This window comes from Apis florea, unplaced genomic scaffold (assembly GCF_048593485.1).
Source record: "Apis florea isolate Af1SG1 unplaced genomic scaffold, ASM4859348v1 contig_2190_pilon, whole genome shotgun sequence".
NCBI lineage: Eukaryota > Metazoa > Arthropoda > Insecta > Hymenoptera > Apidae > Apis > Apis florea.
Genome location: NW_028256541.1, coordinates 2,363,601 through 2,385,967, shown reverse-complemented (window position 1 = coordinate 2,385,967; position 22,367 = coordinate 2,363,601). Strand labels below are relative to the sequence as shown.

Genomic DNA, 22,367 nt, shown 5'->3' with positions numbered 1-22,367 from the left:
ATACGAACTGAAATATTTTTCTATTAATTAAAATTTCGTTAAAATTTAATAAAAATTTATATAATAAAATATCTATACCACGAAATAAAAATTCGAATTGTCGTATCCATATGCACGAAAAACTTATTTCGATTTCGCAAAATGATCATTTTTTTTTCAAAGCCTGAAAAATTAGAAAGTTCCACAAATTTATTTTAATTTATTCCACATAAGTTCATAAATTATAAAATATAAAATGAACCAACTGATATCAATATAAAATTATTATTATATTACACTAAATTTTATCTATTTACTCTATGAGCATTTTAGAAAGATTCCTTTCTTTTTCCAATAATATTAAAGAAACATAAACATATCCTTATAAAATGCATTACCATTATTATCCCCGTTCGTCAAATTCTCGATCAAACCTTAATTTTAAATCCTCGATCGTTGCGCCATCTTCCGTTAGTTGGACCGCCACGTGAAACGAAATAGCAACGAAATGGATGCAGGAAGCGTTCGTCCAAATGTACACCGGAGGCGAGCCTTGTGCCCGAAAGACCCTTGGGACGTTACTTTCCGCGGTTCGCTGGCGACCAGGAATTATTTATCGCGCGTGTGTGTGTGTGTCGTTCGCGATCACTCAGAATCCCAGAGTTTTCTGTTTTCGAGAAATCGACGGAGACCACGGTGACCGCATTGGTTATTAGAGATTCATAGGAAACACGAGCCCGCATATGCCCCCACCACCTCGAGCCGTGTTTTGGCAAGCAGAGGTCGCTTTTCTTGTCCCCGGGTAGCGCGGTATACCGCGAAGATAAATTCACCTTGTGCCTCGGAATTACATCTGTTTGTGTTCCTTGGGTAGGAAGCGTGCTACTTAAATGTGAGCTTGTGTATCGAATAACGTGTTTCCTTGTTCGGTTGTGTCGTTAGAACATTAAATATTGTTGGTGTATGTGTGTTTAACTGTGAGCATAGTTCGGGGATTATACAGGTCTCTTTATTTTCGAGAAATTGGGCGAACTTTGGGGAATTAGTATGGTTTCTAATGAATATGATAGATAGTGTAAACTTTGATCGAGATAGCACATGCTTGAGAAACCTTTTTATTTGTTTGCAAGTCGTTGCTGTAACGTCGATTTTTTTCTATGATAGTTACGATAGATGTTGTTAAGTAGAATTTTTATTAAGAATCAATTGAAAAAAAATTTTAATACAAGAAGATAGAAGAATTAAATTTTTGTAGTACAAATTAGGGTGTAAATATTTCTGTTTATTATTAATTGTACGTAATAAATTGAACAAGTTGTAGAAAGGTATATTTAAATATTCAAACTGTTCCTTGTCTCAAAATAGAATGAACACTTTAGATGAACGATGAATTGTGTCCAGAGAATAAAGCAAGTATTATATCGTCGATTTAACGTCACATGTCGTGAAATATTTCTATGATCCGAGTTTTATTGTGTAGTTTAGAAGAATAAACGATAAAATTTGTAATAATAAAAATAAGTTGAAGTTTCTCAAGAAGGAGGAAGTAAAAATATTGAAAAATTACGAAGAGTAAATGTTAATCTTCAAAAAGTAATTTTCACTAAAATGATACAATGTGAATATAAGAAGAAAAATGTATTGTTTTAATTTCAGTTAATCGTAAACAGATAAATAAATTTTTTATTATTTTTTGTTCTACTTGTTTCAATCGAGTAATGTTATGTTTTAATTTCTATGATCAAAAAATTTAATCTTAACTTGTTATTAAGGAATTAAACACAAAATATTTAATTTGGAAAATATTATTCATATAGTTTTGAATTGAGTTATTATTTTTTTGATCGCCCAAAGAGACGATCTAATATATTCCTCGTATTAAAATTTTAGAACATTCTATAATATTCAATATAGTATTCAATAATGGATAATTACTACAATGTTTATTTTACAAAATTCCATCGCTGAAAACCTCTGGAAAATTTATCAAAAGTTTACAATAATTCATCATTGATAATAATCATTTTCTTTTATAAATATAATGCTAATCATTTGTAAGCAATGTTTTAAAAAATATAACTTTCAATTTAATTTAAATTTTAAGTATATTTTACACGTCATCGTCTACTTAAATACGTATACAAAAGAAAAAAATATATATTGAGTACTTCAATAGAACATGAAGAAATAAACTCGAATACTACATTTACGTTTACAACAGCTTTCTCCAGTTGAATGATTTGCAATATCTGCTTACACAGTACATATATCAATTTCAGCAGTGTTGACAGCTTTATTTAGATTGAAATTTAAATCGTTTACTTTCAAAAAATAAAAATAGAATAATTCTCAAACGAAAATTGTTACCTCTAAAATTTAAATTTTTCGCTTGATTGATATCGAAATATTTGTTCCATTTTTATGCATCTTTCCTCTAATTGGAAATTCTTAAAATAGAATATAATATGAATATAAATATATATTTAAATATCAAATATAATCTCTTTTAAAAAATAATATTTTTCATAAAATTTCTAAATTTAAATATACATAATTTAATAATTTTCAATATATAATATTATAATACAATTTAAACGATTTGCACATCATTGCATTTATTATAAAATTTACATATTAATTAATTTATCAGGCCCAAATATATCATATTTTATATAATTTATAACTTCATATGATTTATATATAAGTTATACTTCTTTCGTATACACATTATTGTGAACACTACAAGTTTAATATGGAATGAAATATATGATAAACACGGGGAAAAGATACGGAATTTCACGGGAAAATAAAAATTTGTAAAACTGACTTTCAATCACTGTACGCGAATGTCGCGATTCTAATTCAAATTTTTTCGAAAAATATAGATATATGAAAAATCCATTTCAATTCACTCCACATTTTCCATTTATTTTTTTCGTATATACAATCATATTCCTTTTCATATCTTCGCTCCGCCAAAAATTCCCGTGCATGCATTTATACGAGTCATCGACACTCGATAAAATTTATTTTTAACACCATCGATCCCAGAAAATTTCTGTTCAAAATATCGTCGACATTTGATGAAAATATATTTCCAACACCATCATCGTCGATCTTCGCCGGTCGAGTAAATCGAACAGCGCAAATAATTCGGACACAGACTTTCCAAGATAGATAAACGCACGATCTATCTCGTTAAATCACGCCGGAAGTCTCGCGAGACATTCCTTTTCGAACGGTGGTTTATTTGTCCAATCGATCCGCGCGACATTCATTATCGAAATGAATCGAACGAGACCAGAGTCGAGGCCATCTTTGTCGCGCTGTTGCATGCCTTGATGAATATTTCAGCGAGGCAGCTACGGCAAAATTGAGAATAAGATGGGGTGGATATAAATTCGCAGGATTCCATAAAACGAGCGAATTGGAGTTTTCAACGGTTGTTTTCTCTTTAAATAAAGACAAAAGGATGAATTCATCGTTTGTTTGACACCATTTCCTATCTCTATCTCCCATGAAAACGCTGGAACGAAATGAGATTCCGTGTTTTTATTGCTACTCTACGTGCTGTACATCCGTCCGGAAATTCTCAAACATTCCTCTAAACAAGAAGTAATTGGTAGATAGCAACTTGGGTGACGTTCCATAACGTGGAAATAATTAATTATATTCTACGTGATATAGCACCGTATATGGTACATTATGTGGCGCATTATGTTTCCTCCCCTTCAGTTTGTAAATGATAATTTATCGATTTAAACGTAAAATGATGTAAAATTTTGATGAATAAATTAAATGATATTATAAATTTAATTGATAATGTCTGAATAACTATTAAAATAAATATGCGCAAAGTTAAATCAAACTTGAAATATTTTTCAAAGGAAATAAAAATGTGAGATTTTTTTTCTTTTTTTTTTTTTTTTTCTATTTTAAGAAAATATCGCGTTAAAGGCTCGAACAGCTCGAGAAAAAGATCTAAGCAACCATAATCGATCTTCGATGGTCTCCGTAGAATGAAATTCAATTCTCCGCTTCTTATCCTCCACGTCCCTCCTTAATATTCTCATCAATCTCATCGAATCACGTCCAATCTTATTTTCTACCTCTCTATCTTCATCAGCGATCTCGAAATCTTATTATCGAATTCTTAATTTCGTTAGAAGAACTTGGACTCTCCCTAGAGGACAAGTCGAGGCGGTTGTTTACAAGGACCGTTTTATATTTATAACGGGAACATTCTCGAAAGATGCGTTTGAAATTATCTCTGAAGTTTCTCTCGCCTATCTTCATTGTAAAAATAAAAAATTTTTTGTCATAATTGAAAAATATATTTATGCAAATCATTCTATATAATTGTAAACATTGTTGAAAAATAGAGATAAGAATAATATCTCTCAAGATAGATTTTTTATAATACGTGTGTATACACAAAATATTAATAAATTCACAAGTCTTTTAGAGTGTCAATTTTAGAAACGTAAAAATTAATTTATAAAAATACCGGTCGATGCTCTATTATTATTACTTGCAAACAATTTAAATGAAAAATGAGAATAGAGTGAAATGAAATAGAACGATCTCCCCGTTTCTCGCTTCCTCTAACACAAACTTCAATCACTTATACCTTAATAAACGAATCTTTTACTTAATAAATGATTTAAATCTAATGAATAAATCTTATGTAACTTTCTAGAATCGATTCTCCAAAAATATCTTATAAATATCAACACTCTTGTACGTGTATACGCATCATGAATTTTAATTATACAAAACAGAATTTATCGAAATGAATGATTCCATATGCTCAAATGAAAATGACGATGTTACTCGTGTATCTAAGTAAACATATCCTATACTAAATATATCCAAGTATGATTAACGCTTACTCTACGATTCTATCTTTTTTTTTTTTTTTTCAAGAAGTTAACTTGATGACCATCATCGACGAATAAATGTCGTTTACCATTTAAGATTACGTCATATCCTCTTCTAACTGCTTCTTTTCCCATTTTACCTCGTCAACGATTCGATCTTCTTCGGAGGAATTCAATGTCGCAGAGGAGGCGATTCCCACTGGCCAGACGATGTCGTCTTGATTGTTCGAAAAGTTGGCGCGTGTCCGGCGTGGACGAGCATTATTCGATCTTAACGGGCTAACTTTCTGCACCTGATCAACAGTGTAAGCGACAAGTTCGCCATTGGTTATGCACGGGGGATGCGCAGTTAGCTAGCGTGACTGTGGCCAATCGATATTCATGGTTAGGATAGGAGAAAGGTTCTTCCCCGCGTATTAGGCTGTTTGTTTGTTCAACGATTCGTTTACAATCGGATGTAACGTAGCTACGTTCTTGTTAAGGTTTGCAATGCCGCAACAACAAGCCGCACAGCCCGGGTTACGGATTAGTTGGATCATGTTTCTGGCTACGACTGCTAATTTGTATCAACCCCCCCCACTACGAATACATCGATGTTGCGGTTCCCAAGTTCGATTCTTGTAAATAGTTTTGTACATGCTTCGGCCCAGAGTTGAGGAGAAGAGAAAGAAGCGCAATTATCGCGAAACTAACTGGATCGATTGTAGAAATATCAACTTTGGGACAAAGTTGATAAATTGATGTAAATTGGAAAGAGAAATTGTCGGATTTAATCGATTAGTTTCGATAGATTTGTTACGATCGTAAAAATAGGGATATGGGGAAGGTTCGAAATTTTTTTTTAAATTTTCAATCGAGGAATGAATTAAGTCAATATTGAACCAGTGAAGTGGTTAGTTGATTGATTATTGGTAATTGAAAATTGGAAGAATATGAAGATTTTTGAAGTATGTCGTTTTCAGAGAATGCGATGACTTACACTGATTGGCTTCTAAACTATTAATATTATACATTATTTCATCGATCGATTTTTGCAATAATATTTAATATATATTCGTAATTTTCGTAATTTGATATAATTTGATATAAATAAACAATAAATGTGTTTATTTTCGATAACAATAATTATATAATTTCTCTATTAATTTTTTTATTTTAATATAATTGATAAAAAAGAATTTTGTCCATATACAACTTTTCCAATAATCTTCTCCTATAAAAATTTGATTCTGAAAAGATTAATTTGATTCTGATAGGATTTTATCAGTCTCGAAGTTTGAAAAAGAATTTCTTTTTCTCCAATGTATCTTTTATTTTACAAGTTTGTATCATAAACTGTTTCGATTATAAATATTATTGTTATATTTTTCCAAAATTATATATGTATTATCGTATAGGAAGATATTTATAAAAAGTGTGCCAATTATCGCAGCATTTCGTAATTTTGAAATTAATCGAATTACACGAAATCAATTATTGAAAATGCGTGTAATTATAACAGATAATTTTCTATATATTGATATAGATTTTACAAAAAATCAATAAATAAATCATTAAGCCAATTTTAAGTAATTATTAGTCATCGATATATCGTGCCAATGTAAATCTCTTTCAATTTTCATTACGTTGTTTTTGATATAAAACTATCTCAATTTAAAGAGAGCATGAAATATCGTTGTTATCGCGTCTTGTAATTTAAACAAACACGAAAGTACTATACACACATATTTCTACGATACGATTTCATCTTATCGTAAATGACAGGATGTCAATGCAACTACTTTGAAAAATCTCGATTAGTTACATCCTGAAGAATGAAATCGATTTTCGAAATTTCAAAATTTCTGATAACTTACATTTCAAATATGACATCTTATATTGTGGAACATCAACGTTATTTGAACAGATGAAGAGATGAAGTTAAATATTTAAATATTAGAATTTTAATATAAAATATAGCTGAATATAATAATAAAAGAAATGGAGTTCAATATGTGGAATTCAGTCTAACATGTTATACACGAGACAAAAAGATTTTCAAATTAATCATAGTACAATAGATAAGTCAAAATATAATATAATAACAATTATATATTTGTATGCTATTGATATTTTTATACATCATAAACTTATTTATTGAATTATAAACAATTTATAAAGAAGTTTGCGTTGAATGAAGCAAGACAGAGACAGAACTAGATGACTGTGTGACAAAGTAATCTCATTTTATCTAGGTCTCATTTTATCAACGCAATTCAATATTTATTTATTTATTCTAGAATTACAACATTCAAAAGTATTGCACGAATTAATATCTTCATATAATTAAAATATATATTTTAAATTTCATTAAATAAAGAAAAATACTTATAGGAACAATAACAGTGAAGATTGTAACGCGACAGAAAAAGAAGAGTTTTTAAAAATATCAAAAAAGATAAAGATATAAAAGAGAGAAAAAGAATATTCAGAGAAGAGGAAAAAACAGACGTATAGAATAAGTTGGAGTTAGCGGAAAGAGGTCATAAAAAAGAAAAAAATGAAGAGATTTACCTGGGTCTGGTTAACTAACGACCAGATCTAAGTGGAACTTTGCAGACAAAATATAAATAAAACTAGAGAAATAATAAAACAAAATAGGAAGGAAGAAATAGAAATTTGGAAAGAAGCTTAGAAGCATGAAGAATTATGGCATAGGCCTGGTGGCAGTTTAATTAATAAAAGTTATTTTATATAATAAAATATGATATACTCAAATTTAATAAAAAAGATATTTATGATATTGTTAATAAAAATAGAAAACATAATTTAAATCAAAAGAATATAAATCCAGATATTTATATACAAAAAATTATGTACTTATGTAAGATTTTAAAATAAATTGAATATATAAATATATTACGCAATGAAATAAAAATAACTTTTTCAAAGTTTTATCTGAAATAATAAAATATTTTTATCATACATTTGGCATTCCTTATCCTATGAGAAATTAAATAATATTTAATAATTAATATATTATTTGATGTAATATTTCTTTTTGTAATAAATTTTTATTTTAATTTATTCAAATCCAAGATTATCAAAGAAATATACAAGGTGAAACATCAAGGTTAAATATGCAAAATAAAACTAAAGATATTGTAAAAAATTTTTAAAAAAGGATTTGTTAATGTATACATATATTCATTGCTAAGAATTTGTGAAAAGACTTTAATGATATAAAATAATTAATTTTAATAATCTTTTATAACGCAATCTTAATTTTTAATTAACGATTTAGATTTTAGATCAAATTATTTTTTCTATACTATATTTAATTAGATTAACTTTATATATATATTTTTATTTAATGACACAATACATATATATTTTCATTTTAATATTCTTCAACTGATTATTAAATATTGATAAATATGTAATATATTTATTTTTATTTACTCATATCAATTTGGACAAGGAAAATAAATAATAGATAAAATAAATGAAAATACGTGTTAGGTAAATATTTGAATATTTACCGTTATTTTAATATAGATTCTACACGAACTCCATATCCATAAGTAATTATCACTAGTCAATCAAATTTTATGTAGAACACAAACAGAAATAGATATTTAAAATCACCTAAATATAAATAACTTATACATGATTCACAAAAACAGAAAATCCTCTATTATCTTCAAAAAGCAAATTTCCAAATCTTCCGAAGAAGAATCCATAATTTTCAAGCAAAAAAAAAAAAAAAAAAAGAAATCACTAAACTCCTGACTCAACTCATCTCTCCAACTCAATTCCCAATCAAATTCTCTCAAAACACTCTGATCGAATTCCACTCCACCGGCCTGAATTCTTTTCACAAAAGTTCAAATTTCCAATTTACAACACCCTAATCAGTTGATCTATACGCACACTTCACCTCTCCTCCTCTGCACCATCCCCTCGAATGGAAGCGTACATACAAACTCCTCCAAGTCTTTCTCCACCCCCTTGTTTCCTGTTCCGGCCGCGAAGACACGCGGCCGCGAGCCAACCGCGATGTAGAATTTAACGGGCTTAAAATTCAGGTTAGAACGTAAGTGAATTTCCCGGGAGACGGGGGATGTCAGCGCTGGGCGAAATATATGGAAATGACAAAGTTTTTCCGCGCGTCGCGGAGTGCCTTTATTTGAAAGGCAGATACGTGGCACTTGCATATATATATATTGTATGTATGTATAGGTGAAAGAATAATTTCGCGCATCGTCCCGGTGAGCTTTATTTCGTTGGATGTGTACGATGACGTACATATTGTATACATATACACACGCGTGTTTCAAATCATCCTTTTACGCAGTTGGTACTCCTGCCTTCATCTTGCGTCCTCGCGAACAGCGCGACGAATTTCTCGATACAGTTTCGTTAGTTGGAAATGTGTACAATGCGTTGGAACGTAACAGTTGCGTTGATCCCTTCCTTCTCGCCAACAAGATTTATAAGAATCGTTCAACAAAGGAAAAGATTACCATTTTGTGGAATATTTTGTGGAAGAATTGAATTACATTTGAGAGTTTCATACAGTAGTCTGAGACGAATTAATATGTATGTATTTTTAATTCGTTTATTTCTGGATCATCGTTTGAATATATTTAATTACGTTAAAATATTTAACGTTTAAGTTCTTATTTTATGTTCATAAGTGTATTGACACTATAAAAATTGCCAGAGAAAATTATATTCAGGTGATAAAATGAAAAATATCGAGAGATTTAATTTCGACAAAAAGATTTTTTATTGACAAAAAAATTGCACCATAACTCATTAAGTTTTATATAGACATAAACTATCATTAAAATCAGGATTTATTTAAGAATTATGTAAAAAAATAATACCAATTAATCCTTATAAAATAGCGTTTGAATACGAGATATTGTACACATTTTTACGAGAAAAATATTTTCAACTACGCGTCGTTTCTCTCTCTCAAGGTATTAAGTGTATGTTTACTAATTTTAAATAGATTATATTATCTCGTTTAGACAATGTTTGGCTTTACATCTTTGATAAATATCTTTTGCGCGTAAATGAAAATAATTTTCTTTGTTTTCGATGAGAGATAAAGAACACATCATACTACGTAATAAAAACGATAATTATCAGACACTGATGTTTCTATGCATGTAATTAATACGTTAATCAATACGTTTTGAATTAGGTTGTAGAGATATATTTTAGAAAGATGACGAAACGACAACACAGTCAAACAACGTACAAGAATTTGTTTATTCATTCTTACTTCTTTGGTTTATTTCCACGTTTCTCTTTTCGTTATATTACCATTTTAAAATTTTACATTTTCATTTCTTACGTATTGCCGCTAATATTTAAAATACTTGGAAAATATTGAACTCGAGAAGGAAAGACAGTGTATAAAATACTTTAAAGAAAAACGATTTAAAGAAAAGAATATTATCAAGAAAAAGAATCAACGAACGAGCGTTAAAAATCAATGGTCGCCAAGCAGATCGTCCAAACAACCAAATTCTTTCAATCCCAGCAACATATTCGCCATAATTTCCGAGCATTCGTCGCCACCTTGTTCGCGCAACACCGGCCCCCAATCCTTTAAGTCCATTTTGAACAGTTTTTCCGGGCCACCGTCACTGTGACCCATCACTGTAGGCAAGAAAAACGTGGCGATGAAGAATCCAAACAGACCCTTCCTCTTGTAATCCTCGCGCAAAACCTCGTACGGATATTTCTCACAATCCACACCATTTTCCTCGAGGCAACGAGTCAGGGAATCGTGATACTCCCTTAAAACCTTTTCGAGCATGCTCTTGTCGATCTGCTTCGCACAATGAAGGCAGAGGAACGTGGACAAATCGAGAACAGGCGATCCGTACCTCGTCAACGCGAAATCGATGAACATACATTTAATTTCACCGTTCTTCTCCTTCTTGAACAACGTATTGTTCACGGTGAAGTCACCGTGGCAAAGCGTGGCGAGAGGCTCCTCGGGCTGGACGTACTTCATAATCAGATCGTCGTACGTGCTCCTCAATTTGTCCTCGAGCTTGTCACAGAATCCTCGATCGTAGCCCCTCTCTCGAAGATACCCCACCGATCTGCTCGCCGTCTCGTCGTACACCACTTTCAAGATCGAGCCGGGATAATACCTGACCTCTTGGAGATCGTTCACGAAATCGAAGAATTCTTCGCCTCGCTGCTCCTTCGCCGCGTACGCTTTGCCGTGGAACCTGGCGATCTCTCGAAACGCGGCCATCGTGTACTCCACAGGTATGTCGTGTTTCCATTTCGAGACATCGTATCCACGTTGGAGGATCACGTTCTCGAGAACGATCGCCGAATCGGAGGGCGGTTTGTCCTCGGCGAGCACGCATCGAGGAAATTCTTCGTGATGTTTCGCGTACCTCTGGTAGAACAGTATCTCGTTGTGGAATTGCTCGTTCGTTCTCATTACGTCTCGCACACTGGGCATAACGGGCGGTTTCTTCAGAACCACGTTCACCGTCCCCCTCTTGTCCGTGTCCTTGGCATTCGAGTTGATGTTGAGGAAGTAGAGGTTCGAGATGAAGAACGAGTTTTCTGGCACGGACACCTCGTAGCGCACGTCGTCGAAATCTTTGCCAAGATTCGCCACTATTCTGTTCACCAGGGGATCCAACAAGTTTCTCTCAGATTGCTCGCACATGATCACGCATCGCTCCCCGAGTTGCTGCTTTCGATCGTCGTTAGAGCGGACTGGCTGTGAACGCTGTTGCAAATGGTATTATAAGCTGCCTCACCGATAAAACTAAGTTCGCCGCGGGGAAAGGAGACAGACGAGAAACCGTCGATATGACAAATCACTGACATGGCCGACCTAAAGATCCATTCATAATGGAATATAAATTGAGTTGTTCAATTACGTTATTGAATTGCGGGATCGAGAATGATCAAATTGTTCTCGATCAGTTAACTTTATTATTATTCATGTTCATTTGGATATTTAGTGATCAGAGAAAGGTATAGAGAGAGGATTTGATGTTAATCGATAACGTAATTAACGTATTGCTTGTAAACTAGAAATCGTACTCTTATTATTTTGAATAATTAATGAAACGTTATCGTGGTAATGTAGAAATGTTACCTAACGTTTTAAGTTTTTGTTCCACTGTTATTCTGTTATTTGATGTTTGCAACTTGCTGCAACCGGTGTGTACGCACCTGAATATCACAATAGACGGATAAAAATCATGAATTGCTCAATTAACGTTAATTTCAGGAGGGATTATATAACGGAGGATAAATATATACGTAGAGTTTTAAAGATATTTACAATAGCAGAATATCTAGTATTCTTGTATCACTTCTTTCTAATGTGTTACTACGCAATCGCTTGAGTCATCTTACAAAGTAATTATTTGATGTTTAAATCCAAAGTTTTCCATCAGTCTTTCTAGTACATTTTATCATCGAGTTTTAAAATGATGTTCTTATCTCCTATCTCATTTCTCTTCCTTTTTAAATGATAGATATTAAACAAATATTATTAAATCAATTTTTTATTCAATTCGATAAGAGCTGTGAAAAATTGACAGCACTTTTCATTTAAAAATCTTCTGAAAATTCTCTCAAAAAGAAAATTAAATATATATATATATAAATGAAGTTGATGTATTCATTTGTTTCAAAGAAAATATCGTTTTGCATGAATTATATATTTCAAGTACAAAATATAACAAGATAAATACACAATGATATATCAATTATAAATTAATAATAATATTATTTAAAAATAAAGAGAAAAAGATATTCATATCGATCTTTGAGAAGCATACAATTAATCGAGTACAATTAATACGATTAAAAAGATGGAAATACCAGTTCTCCCTTATTAATTTTAATTTCGTTGAATAGAACACGTTAAAATCTATAAACTAATGTAAAGTTTCCTGCATCCATTTCCTTTATAATCACTATTAGAGAAAAGTACATCTACCTTCTCTTAACTCAACCAATCCCTAATTTCTAAGCAGAAGTAGCGTACTTCGATAACTTTCCCAACTTGCTTGCAAGTGGATGACATTCAAGACAGAATTCTCTCTTCCCCTAAAATTTCTCCAACGCTCGAGTCCAGGACAGAATTACGACATCCAACGACCAGTCACTCTCATTCAATTTTAAAACCGGTTTTCGATTTGCACAGAGCCTATTAATACGCGAATTTTCAACCTAAGAGCTACGATTTTACATTACGAATTATATACATTTCTGATGTAAAATAATCAGAATAATTATATAAAAAAAAAAAAAACTCTGCAATAAAGATTTTCAGCATTTATATATTCGAGTATATCTATTTATTTATTTACGTGCTTAATATAACTATTTTCTAGAAAATTTGCAAATTTTTATTGTCTCGCTTTTTCCATTTCCATCAAACTTCATTAATTCAGCTCTAAAAATAAACTTTTCACACACACACACACACACTATGCTCTTTTCATCAAACTTTACTTTATCTCACTGAAAATACATTTTTATATAATTACGAGAAGAGAAAGGAGAATTTAGTTATTCGGGTGTTAATAAAAAGAAATCGTATCAAAAAAAAAAAAAAAAAAAAAAAGAAAGAAACTACTCTAGGGAATCTCATTCCATTTTGCGGATTTTTCTTTCAACCAAACGTTTGTCCACCTCGCGGAAGCGCGATCATCTCGACGAAAAGATACCTCGAGAGGAATTTCTCCGAACAATACCGAGGCGACAATGGAGGGGAAAGAAATGGGTTGGTAAAAGGATGATATAGAAGCGGCGAATAAGTCGAGCAGGCAGGAAGTCACGAGGTAGAAAGGCAAGCGGCGCAAAATCGTCCTTTTTTTCCTTTTCTTTTTTTTTTTTTTTTTTTTTTTCTTTTCGGAGATGAAATTAACTGAATTGGCCGCGCACGAGCGGGCCCTTATGACGTTCAAGGCAAAACGAAACCGCGAAATGAAACCGGATGCCACGGGAATCGCCTCGAGAGGAAACGTTTAGAGAGCGTTTGGGGAGTGGGGATATTCTCATCCCCAATATAAAATGCAAATAATACGGTTATTATTATTTTGTTCACCGATGAAAGTTCACTTTAATGATGGAATCACTTTTTTTTTCTTTTTCTTCCTCGCTTCTTTAACGACGAGGAAATAGGCAACAGAGATGCTGGCCCAGCTAATTGACACGAGAGACGTGATATCATCATTGACATTATCGTTGGATACTGATTATTATTAGAAACGTATGATGTGAAATTCCTTCCAACAATTCTCTTAAACATTATTTTTCGACCAAATTTTAACTCAATAACTGAAATATCTTATATCTATTGTAAGGATGGATCTAGGAGCGACAAGTCTCTTCTTCTTTTTCTTTTCTTTCTTCCTTCTCGTTCGTAACAAAACCGATGTTTTATCTAAACAACGATGTTTGATCAAAATAATTATATATACATTATATTATATTACAGCGATAAAAATTGAGAATTACGTTTACAAATCGTTGGATAATGAATACTCTCTCAACAGAAATTGCACAGAAACATTTTCATAAACAGAAATATTATTTCCACCAGTATGCGCGCGGAATCGAATCAATTCCATCGAATGAGTCTACCAAGAAATTGTGTTTCTTCGTAAATCTTTTCTGCCAAGGAACAATCCTCTTCCCTGGTTGCGGAAGAAGGGGGAAGAAAGGAGGGCCTTGAATGCGTGGAATAAAACTGTGAAAAGAGAACGTTCGACTCAAAGAGTCGTGGTCGATCGATAACTTTTATTCCATTTTCGTACAAAACGGATCTGACTCAAGAAAGATCCAGATGTAAAAATGAGGAAACGAAGGATGAAGCTGGCTGTGCGTGAAAAGTAAAAGTTATTATTCTTCATCCTCACGATATTTTTTTCTCGTGACTTTTTCAATTCCCGAAGGGATGTTCGATTTTGCATAATCACACAGTGTAGACATTGCTTTTTTAAACGGTTTATACCAGGCCAGGCTCCATGTTGCCACCTGGCGTCGTACAACCACTCTCTCTGATACTCTCAACACGATGCAAATTCGATCAGTTTCCTTTTTTTCTTTTCCCCCTCCTCTTCTTCTCCAACTTCTTCCTTCGAATGAAATTTAGAAAATTTAGGGGGGAACCTGCTGCCCTGACTCTTATGAATTTTTCATCGAACAGCGCCGCCACAGTTCCACAAGATTAATTCGATATTCGAATAAATTATGCTTCCGGATATTGGCTCCATCGCTCGATTTCGAGAAACTTCACCAGGCCAGGATCTGTTCACCTGTCAAATTTGACAAGTTTGTGTGTGCAGGTTATTCGTATCGCTTCGATCAAATTGATTACCTTTCTGGATTCACAATATTCGAGAAAGCTTTTCCTATACAGTGTGTCCGGTTTATCGTGACTCGTTAAAATATGATACGAAAAAAAAAAAAAAAAAAAAAAAAGTATTATCATTCGAATACAAAGAGATACAAAGTTTAATTCGAACATGAACAAAACTTATCGGATAATTTCTCTTATCGTTCACATTTTTCGCGGACACACTGTATATATATATATGGATAAAAATCGATCGATCCTCCTTTTTCGCGGTTTAATAAAATAAAATTCCGGAGCTTCACCACCCCGGATGCATTCACAGGTCGATCGTAAATAGGTCCGCTCGAGCAAGGATAATTTCTATTCGACACCGCCGCTGTTATTTTCCGTGTCGAAAATTCCGCGGAACGTTAAGAAGGAGGAGCAGCAGCCCGCCACTCTTCGGTACAAACCGAGGCAGATTAAATTTCCATTGCAAATTTCATTCGATATGGTTCTTCGGTTACGTGACGATTCGCCTTCCCTCCTTCGACTTGTCTTTCATTTATGCAACGAAACCGCGTTGTCAAACGTTCAAACGATAATATCTTCGTTAAACTGCTTATCGATTCGTGAAGGATAACGGGGTTGTACAACAATTTTATTCATTGTATTCTTGGAAGAAAAATTCCTTTTTTTGATAGAGTTTCCTTCTCGTGGTTCAGTTGTTTAAATTGTGGTTTTAAGTATTTCGATGTGTTTAGAATGTTAAATGTAATTCCATGTGTCTGAAAAGTAGCGAGATTGAGAATTATATATATATATATAGAAAAGTTCTTTAAAGTCTTCTTTTGAGAAACTGTACATTGGTGGTGATATTGTTCCCAGTGACAGTGCTTAAATGGTTCTAGTTGAAACTGCTTTTAGTTGGTCGCTCACAATCTTCTGCGCGTTGCCCATTGTACGTCTCTTAAGATGGCTTTTGATTTGTGAGAACGGATAAAAGTCACATTGATATAAAGGAGAGTATGAAACCATATTTCACGAAATTTAATTAATGAAATTCAACGTTCTTTATAATTTGTTTCGTACAACGTTGTGTTATTCTCTAATTAAATTGAAACGAATATTATTAGTCACATTTTTCTAATTATTGAAATACGAGGAAAAATCTCTTTAGAGGAGATTTTTTTTTTTTTTTTTGAAAAAGTTAAATCGCGCTTGAAAATAATTCATTTCCGAACAACACATTTACGATGTTATAATTCTCTTGTCGTTGCATGTAAATATCAACACTGTACAATAATTAATTTGCGCATTGAGAGGTAAAGCAACAGAACTGAATTATGATGAAGACGTTGCTACACAAAGGTCGTTGCAGAGATGTTATCGTGATACGTGTTTGGAATACGCGCACAATGTATGCAGATTGACTTACTTTATATTTCCACAGATGTTCGCAATTGCATTTAACTGTTCAACGATTTGAAGAAAATACGAATATAAATATAAACGCAAAGAATTTATACATTTCTATACAACAAATCAACGATAAAATATTATTTTAAAGTATTGTTAGATGAGTGTTAGTAATCTACCAAATATCGAAAATATACGTTAATCGTATAATATAAAGGAATTAATTTTTGCAAGAATGATTAAGATAAACTAGGATAAAAAGATAAAATAATAAATCGTTCACACACATATCCTTTGTAATTTTTTACAAAATTTCGAATAGAAAGAACACATCATCTCTAGTAAAAACGGATAAAAATTTAAAACATAATACGAATTTTTCCTACCATAAAAAAAAAAAAAAGAAAAAAGGCTACTTATCCACATTAAAGACTTTTTTTAAAATAAAAATTTTCATTTTACATTTTCAACACTCCATTATTCTCTCTTTCTGGAACATCAAATCATGCAAATTTAACAATTTTTAGAATTTTTGCAAACGAGAATAACCCTTTGTGTTAAATTAAATATAATTTTAAATCGCGATACAAAGCGGAAAATGATCAAATTGCTTTGAACCTTGGATTACAAGTGTACAAGTCCTCCCGTCTATCGGGAGTAAAAATTCGAACACAATAAATTCACATTTAGTTGCACCGTTTAATTTCGTACCGCTTTTAAGCTTTCAATTACACTCGCTGTTCCGTTTTGTATCGATAGAAAGCGGACTTTTAAAAAAGCGGAAACAAAAGGAAAAATCGTGGGAAAAAATCCATGCGCCCGCTGCTCCCTTCCCTTCGGTTTTCCTTGCGAACAAGTGACCTAGTGAACGAGTTAAATTAGTTAGCCGCCATAACGATCTAGTTCCCAGCTGGAAAACGAACGATAACGAGAAACTCCGTTACCGATTAGCGTTACTTGTTCAGTGCTCGACACTCATTAAGGTAACGAGCATCCTAAAACACTTCTTCCTACTATTATTCGAAACATCGCGGAACACGATTATTCGAACGTCGATATATTATATTAAACGGCTTAAACGTTGTGAAACGTACATTTTCTATATTCTGATTAGAGAAGATTTTGTTCGTCTTCATTTTTAATTGAAATAAATAGTTTTGTTCGCGTTTTATTCTTTTATATTCCCTAGTTTAGTTTAGACATTAATAAATTTCTCAATTTATGTATTCTCGTTGATGATTGAAAATAGGTCAATGTATCAGGAATTAGCATTTATTTGGGTACAATTTTCGTTGGTATATTCTAAAATTGATCGTCGCGTTGAAACTAAAATAAGAAAATATTATATGAATTTTTGGTTAAGATTTCTTTATGAAAATTCACAAAGTATATTTTTCTTTTATACATTATTGTGTTTGTAATAATAACAATAACAAATCGAACTCGCAACTTATATTTCCATATGTTTGCTTCGAGTTGATAAATCGAGTTCTTGTTTGCTTCAGAAATATACGTGAAATTTTGATAAGTTCAATGACAGATGAATTGTAAATATTTTAACTCAATTTTATTATCAATCTTTGGCCTGGATTTTATTTAATTTTGCTATTGCATACATATCTTTTATCTCGAATATTTCTCGAGTATTGTGCAGTATCTGTTCAGGATATTTAATCGAATTATCGTTTGTATCCTAGCAATTCTATATCATTCACAAAGACTTTCATCCCATGTTTTATCGCTCCTCTTTATCGGTTTTAAGGGGACCATATTCAAACTTTAGTTACGTCGTGGTACAAACTCTTGTAATTCCGGAATATCATAGAACTTCGTTTATTTGAATCTGTCTGGGAACAAACAGTTCATGTAATTGGAGTTCATGCAATAAAACTTCACTTACATTCTCCATATTACTTACAATTCTCGTTTAAATAATAGAAATTCACGTTTAGGGAATTCAATTGAGAGAATTCAATTCAGTTGATCTTGAGCTGCAACTAAAAGTCTCTTACGATAAATTCAGATAAATGCAGTTTTATTGAATTTTCATATTTCTCTTCTTCTTTCCTGCTACAATAGTACACCATGCCATAAGATATTAAACGTTAAATATGCGATTCATAAATTTGATTTTCACTAAATTTTTGTTTAATCATATGAAACGATGATTTGTATGAAACACACAAATATTTTATTACATTTTATATCGTTATATTTTGTATTAAATATTACGTGTACAACTGAAGATTAAACATTTACTAATTATATATATACGTTATCGCTACTAGCATGTTCCTTATTTAATAAGCATAAGCTATTCCTTAATTACCTAAATTACTTAAAAAGTCTCGCATCCTACACTTCTTTTAAAAATTTATAGAATTCAAATTCTAGATATACTAACAAATAAAGAAAGATCTCTAGAAAGATTACAGCTTAATAAAAAGCAAAGATATACCGATAATAAAAACTTCGACAAGTATTTCCACGCGTCCCGAACCTAAGATTCCGTCCAAATTTTCCCCAAGCTGCTGCTCACCAGTAAAATTTCTTCGAAATTCTCGCTCTATTCCACCAACATTCGAAACACCCTCTGCCTTGAAACCAGAACGTCAGAAACACAAGATGGAGTGGGCGAATCCGGGCGTGAATGGAATCGCGGTTGAGACGAAAAATCGAAGGATCGATGGAACCGTTGAAAAGTGATAAATACAGCGCCGCCACGGAATCATAAATAACGCTATCGCTGGCTTCACCTCGTCCGTGGCCCCTCCACCACGCACCCTGGACCTTTCCCCGAAATCGATACTCCAACCGTTCTCCACATCGTATGCACGCCTCGTGTGATTCGAAATTTCGGATAAAGACGTGGCCGTCCTCGTCGTCGTTGGTTAGGAGAAAAGGGAAACAAACGAGCGAGATATAAAAGGAGGATGCCTCTCCCACTCTCCAGATTGTTCCGCCTGTATTATGCCTGGCAGTAAAAAGTTTACGAGCGAACTCGTGGAAACGGATCCGATTCCGACCGGTTCCGGCTCGAGATGGATGAACAAGGGGAGGGGAGGGGCGGGAAATGTAAAAAAGGAGGCGATGAATTCCCAGGTGGCGCGACGGATATAGAGCAAGGAAGCCCATTCAATTCGAGATCTCTCTCGATAAATAAGCACCACGGTTAGCCGTCATATTTCTTTGTCGCGTTGCTATCCACGCCGTTATTTACGATTCGATGGAAGATTTATCATAGGAATTGATTTTCCACGCCCTCCCCCTTCGATTGGATTAATTTTCTCTCTCCTCGTCCTTTCCTTCCCTCCTTCGTTTCCGCAACAGGGCTGCCTGTTGAATCGCTCCTCCCACGTAGCTTCTGATAATTCATCGATAAGGGTTATGGGTTTTCATCGATATGCACAGGAATCCTTTGTCCATATTTCGGGGGGAGGGATGCATTCGTTCGACGATATATTTTATAGGCTACTTGTTGTGTCGTTGGCCAATCGTTTGATTTGTTGCTTCATACGTGGATCAGAATCAAATCGTGCCGATTGAAAAAATAAAATCGTGTTTTGTTTACACAAGGAAATGTTTCGAGGGATTCAAAAGGGATGAAATTTAAAAGGTGAGATTAATTAAGTTAATTTGAGTCAAGGTCGGTGTTCTGGGTGATCGTTTTCACACTCGAGCGCACGAATTACCCTCCAACCTTCTCCATCCATACGCTCAATTTCTTGCCTGTAATCGATGCTCCTCGTTGGCCCAGCGTTGGATCTTGAGTCCGCCAATAAGGCGGAATCTCGGCCTTGTAACGCAATTTCGAAATTGCCTCGCAATCCCTTAACGCATTCGATTCGCTTGTTTATCGTACGTCGAGATTCGAGCAAAAACTCGCGGATAGCTGTTCCTCCTCGAACTCTGCCTGCATGGAAACTCGAGATCCATCCTTGGGGGAGGAGAATTTCAGAGAAGACGATCTCTGCGGTTATCTAAGAGACGTTTAAGCAGAAGTTGTGAATTTGAATTTTAAAGCAGATCCAGAACGATTGGAAGATTCAAGAGTTCATCCGTCCCTTCGTGGCTTCTCGTCTTCGAACTGCGTGAAATAAGACAATTGCAGGAATTTTTTCAACTCGGATAAATTACGACGAATAGGGCGTGATGGATTGTTTTGTTAAGGCATTTAGTGGCAAAGAGTTAAGGAACGAATTTTATTTTTATATCCTTCTCTCTTTGAAATTTTTAATAGTCTTCTCTAGCGTTTGTAGGTTTTTCATTACTCGTTATTTCTGGTTTATTCAGTTTGTAAAAGCGAAAAATAATTTACATAAAAATTGTTTAATATTCGCGTGATATACTTTCCTCCCTATAAAAATCCAATTTACTTTAAACAACGGACTTGAAGTAGCTTTGAAATCGATTTAGAGTTTTCAATATACTATTAGTAATATTTTTTTCCAGAAATAAACACACCTATCACGTAATGTACTTTAAAACTCGATTAAACTATATTAAAATTAGGAAAAGTTTAAACCGCCTCAACTCCGAAGATAGTAATTTCCGGTTAATAAATATAGGATCGCAGAAGCGCGGAAGTTTACCCTTTAAAACTCTTTTTCATTCATCTCGATACGACTTCCGGTTGCCGAGATATCGTCGCGTAAAGGAAACAATAATTTTTAACAACTTTTCTATCTATCTTCGTCTCCTTCTCTCTTTTGTCTCGCTCAATCCCAAATTCCAAACAAATAACTGACGCGATTTCTGGAATACGATCGAGATGAATCGGGATAAAACGAGAAACAAGTTCGTTGATTTTTTAAAAAATTCGATTTCGAAAATTTTCATCGATAATTTATCAAATCGAAAGGAAGGTATTCGGGTCGCAAGAAGAAGGGATTTCGTAAAAATCGCTGACAGACCCAATTCGGGGCTGATCTGTTATGAAACGACATTATCCGCGCTTAGTCGGGTTTAATGGACCGTTGACGTAGATAAACGTGGCCCTGGTATCGCGATTAAACTCGTATTGCACTCACGTTGAAAAGACGGGATCGTGCATATCGTGCCAGTGTTTCGTTTCGATACGCGCAAAACTCGCGATAACTAACGGACGAATTCTTGCCTCGAGGCGAGAAAATGTCGGAGGAAACGAGTTTTACATTTTCGAGCAAACGTCCAGGAAGTCAACTTTGGTTGCGACTTTTCGCTTCCTTGGGAATTCAGTCTGTGTACTTTTCCTGCTCGAGCGTATTGTCAATTTGTTCACTCGTGGTGAAATCGGCCTCCACTGTTTGGCTAAATCGTTTCTGTCATTTATTGATGATTTCTTCATTTTTTTTTTTTTTTTTTTTGTTGAAAGTGAAGAGAGAAATATTCGTAACGATCGTAAATTTTATGCAAGAAAAAAATTCTGTGCCATTTAAAATTGATATTTTATTCACGAATAACGCGAATGTGGATAGTTTTGTTTCAAAATTATATGCAAAATAGATAAAGGTATGAAGGTATTGATTGAATTCGCGTATTTAAGGAGATTTTTCAAAAATTGGTTTAAATATAAATTTTTACGAAGGTAAAATAATTTGTAAGATGGTATAACTTTTGCGTCTGAAAAAAAGAAATCTCTTTTCGTCGATGGCTCAGAAAGTTGATCGTACATTCGAATTCGAGGATTTTTAACGTCCTTGTATATAATGCACCGACATGTTTCAAATGTTTCATGCATTCGAAAATATTTCGAATCCATATCGTGTTCCACGAGAGAA

At 33.2% G+C, this 22,367-nt stretch overlaps 2 protein-coding genes across 7 annotated transcripts in view; one reads left to right on the top strand and one right to left on the bottom strand.

Annotated features, from left to right (window-relative positions):
* LOC100871326 (zwei Ig domain protein zig-8) overlaps positions 1-22,367 on the top strand; it is a 396,962-nt gene that overhangs the window by 202,191 nt on the left and 172,404 nt on the right. The window lies entirely within an intron of this gene.
* Positions 9,607-11,628, bottom strand: LOC105734791 (uncharacterized). Its single transcript, XM_012483463.3, has one exon. The coding sequence runs from the start codon at positions 11,551-11,553 to the stop codon at positions 10,345-10,347; it is 1,209 nt and encodes a 402-aa protein (XP_012338917.2). The 5' UTR covers positions 11,554-11,628; the 3' UTR covers positions 9,607-10,344.

Bases quoted from the DNA above. Each gene is read 5' to 3' on its own strand.
- LOC105734791 (XM_012483463.3), bottom strand. From the start codon at position 11,553: ATGTGCGAGCAATCTGAGAGAAACTTGTTGGATCCCCTGGTGAACAGA.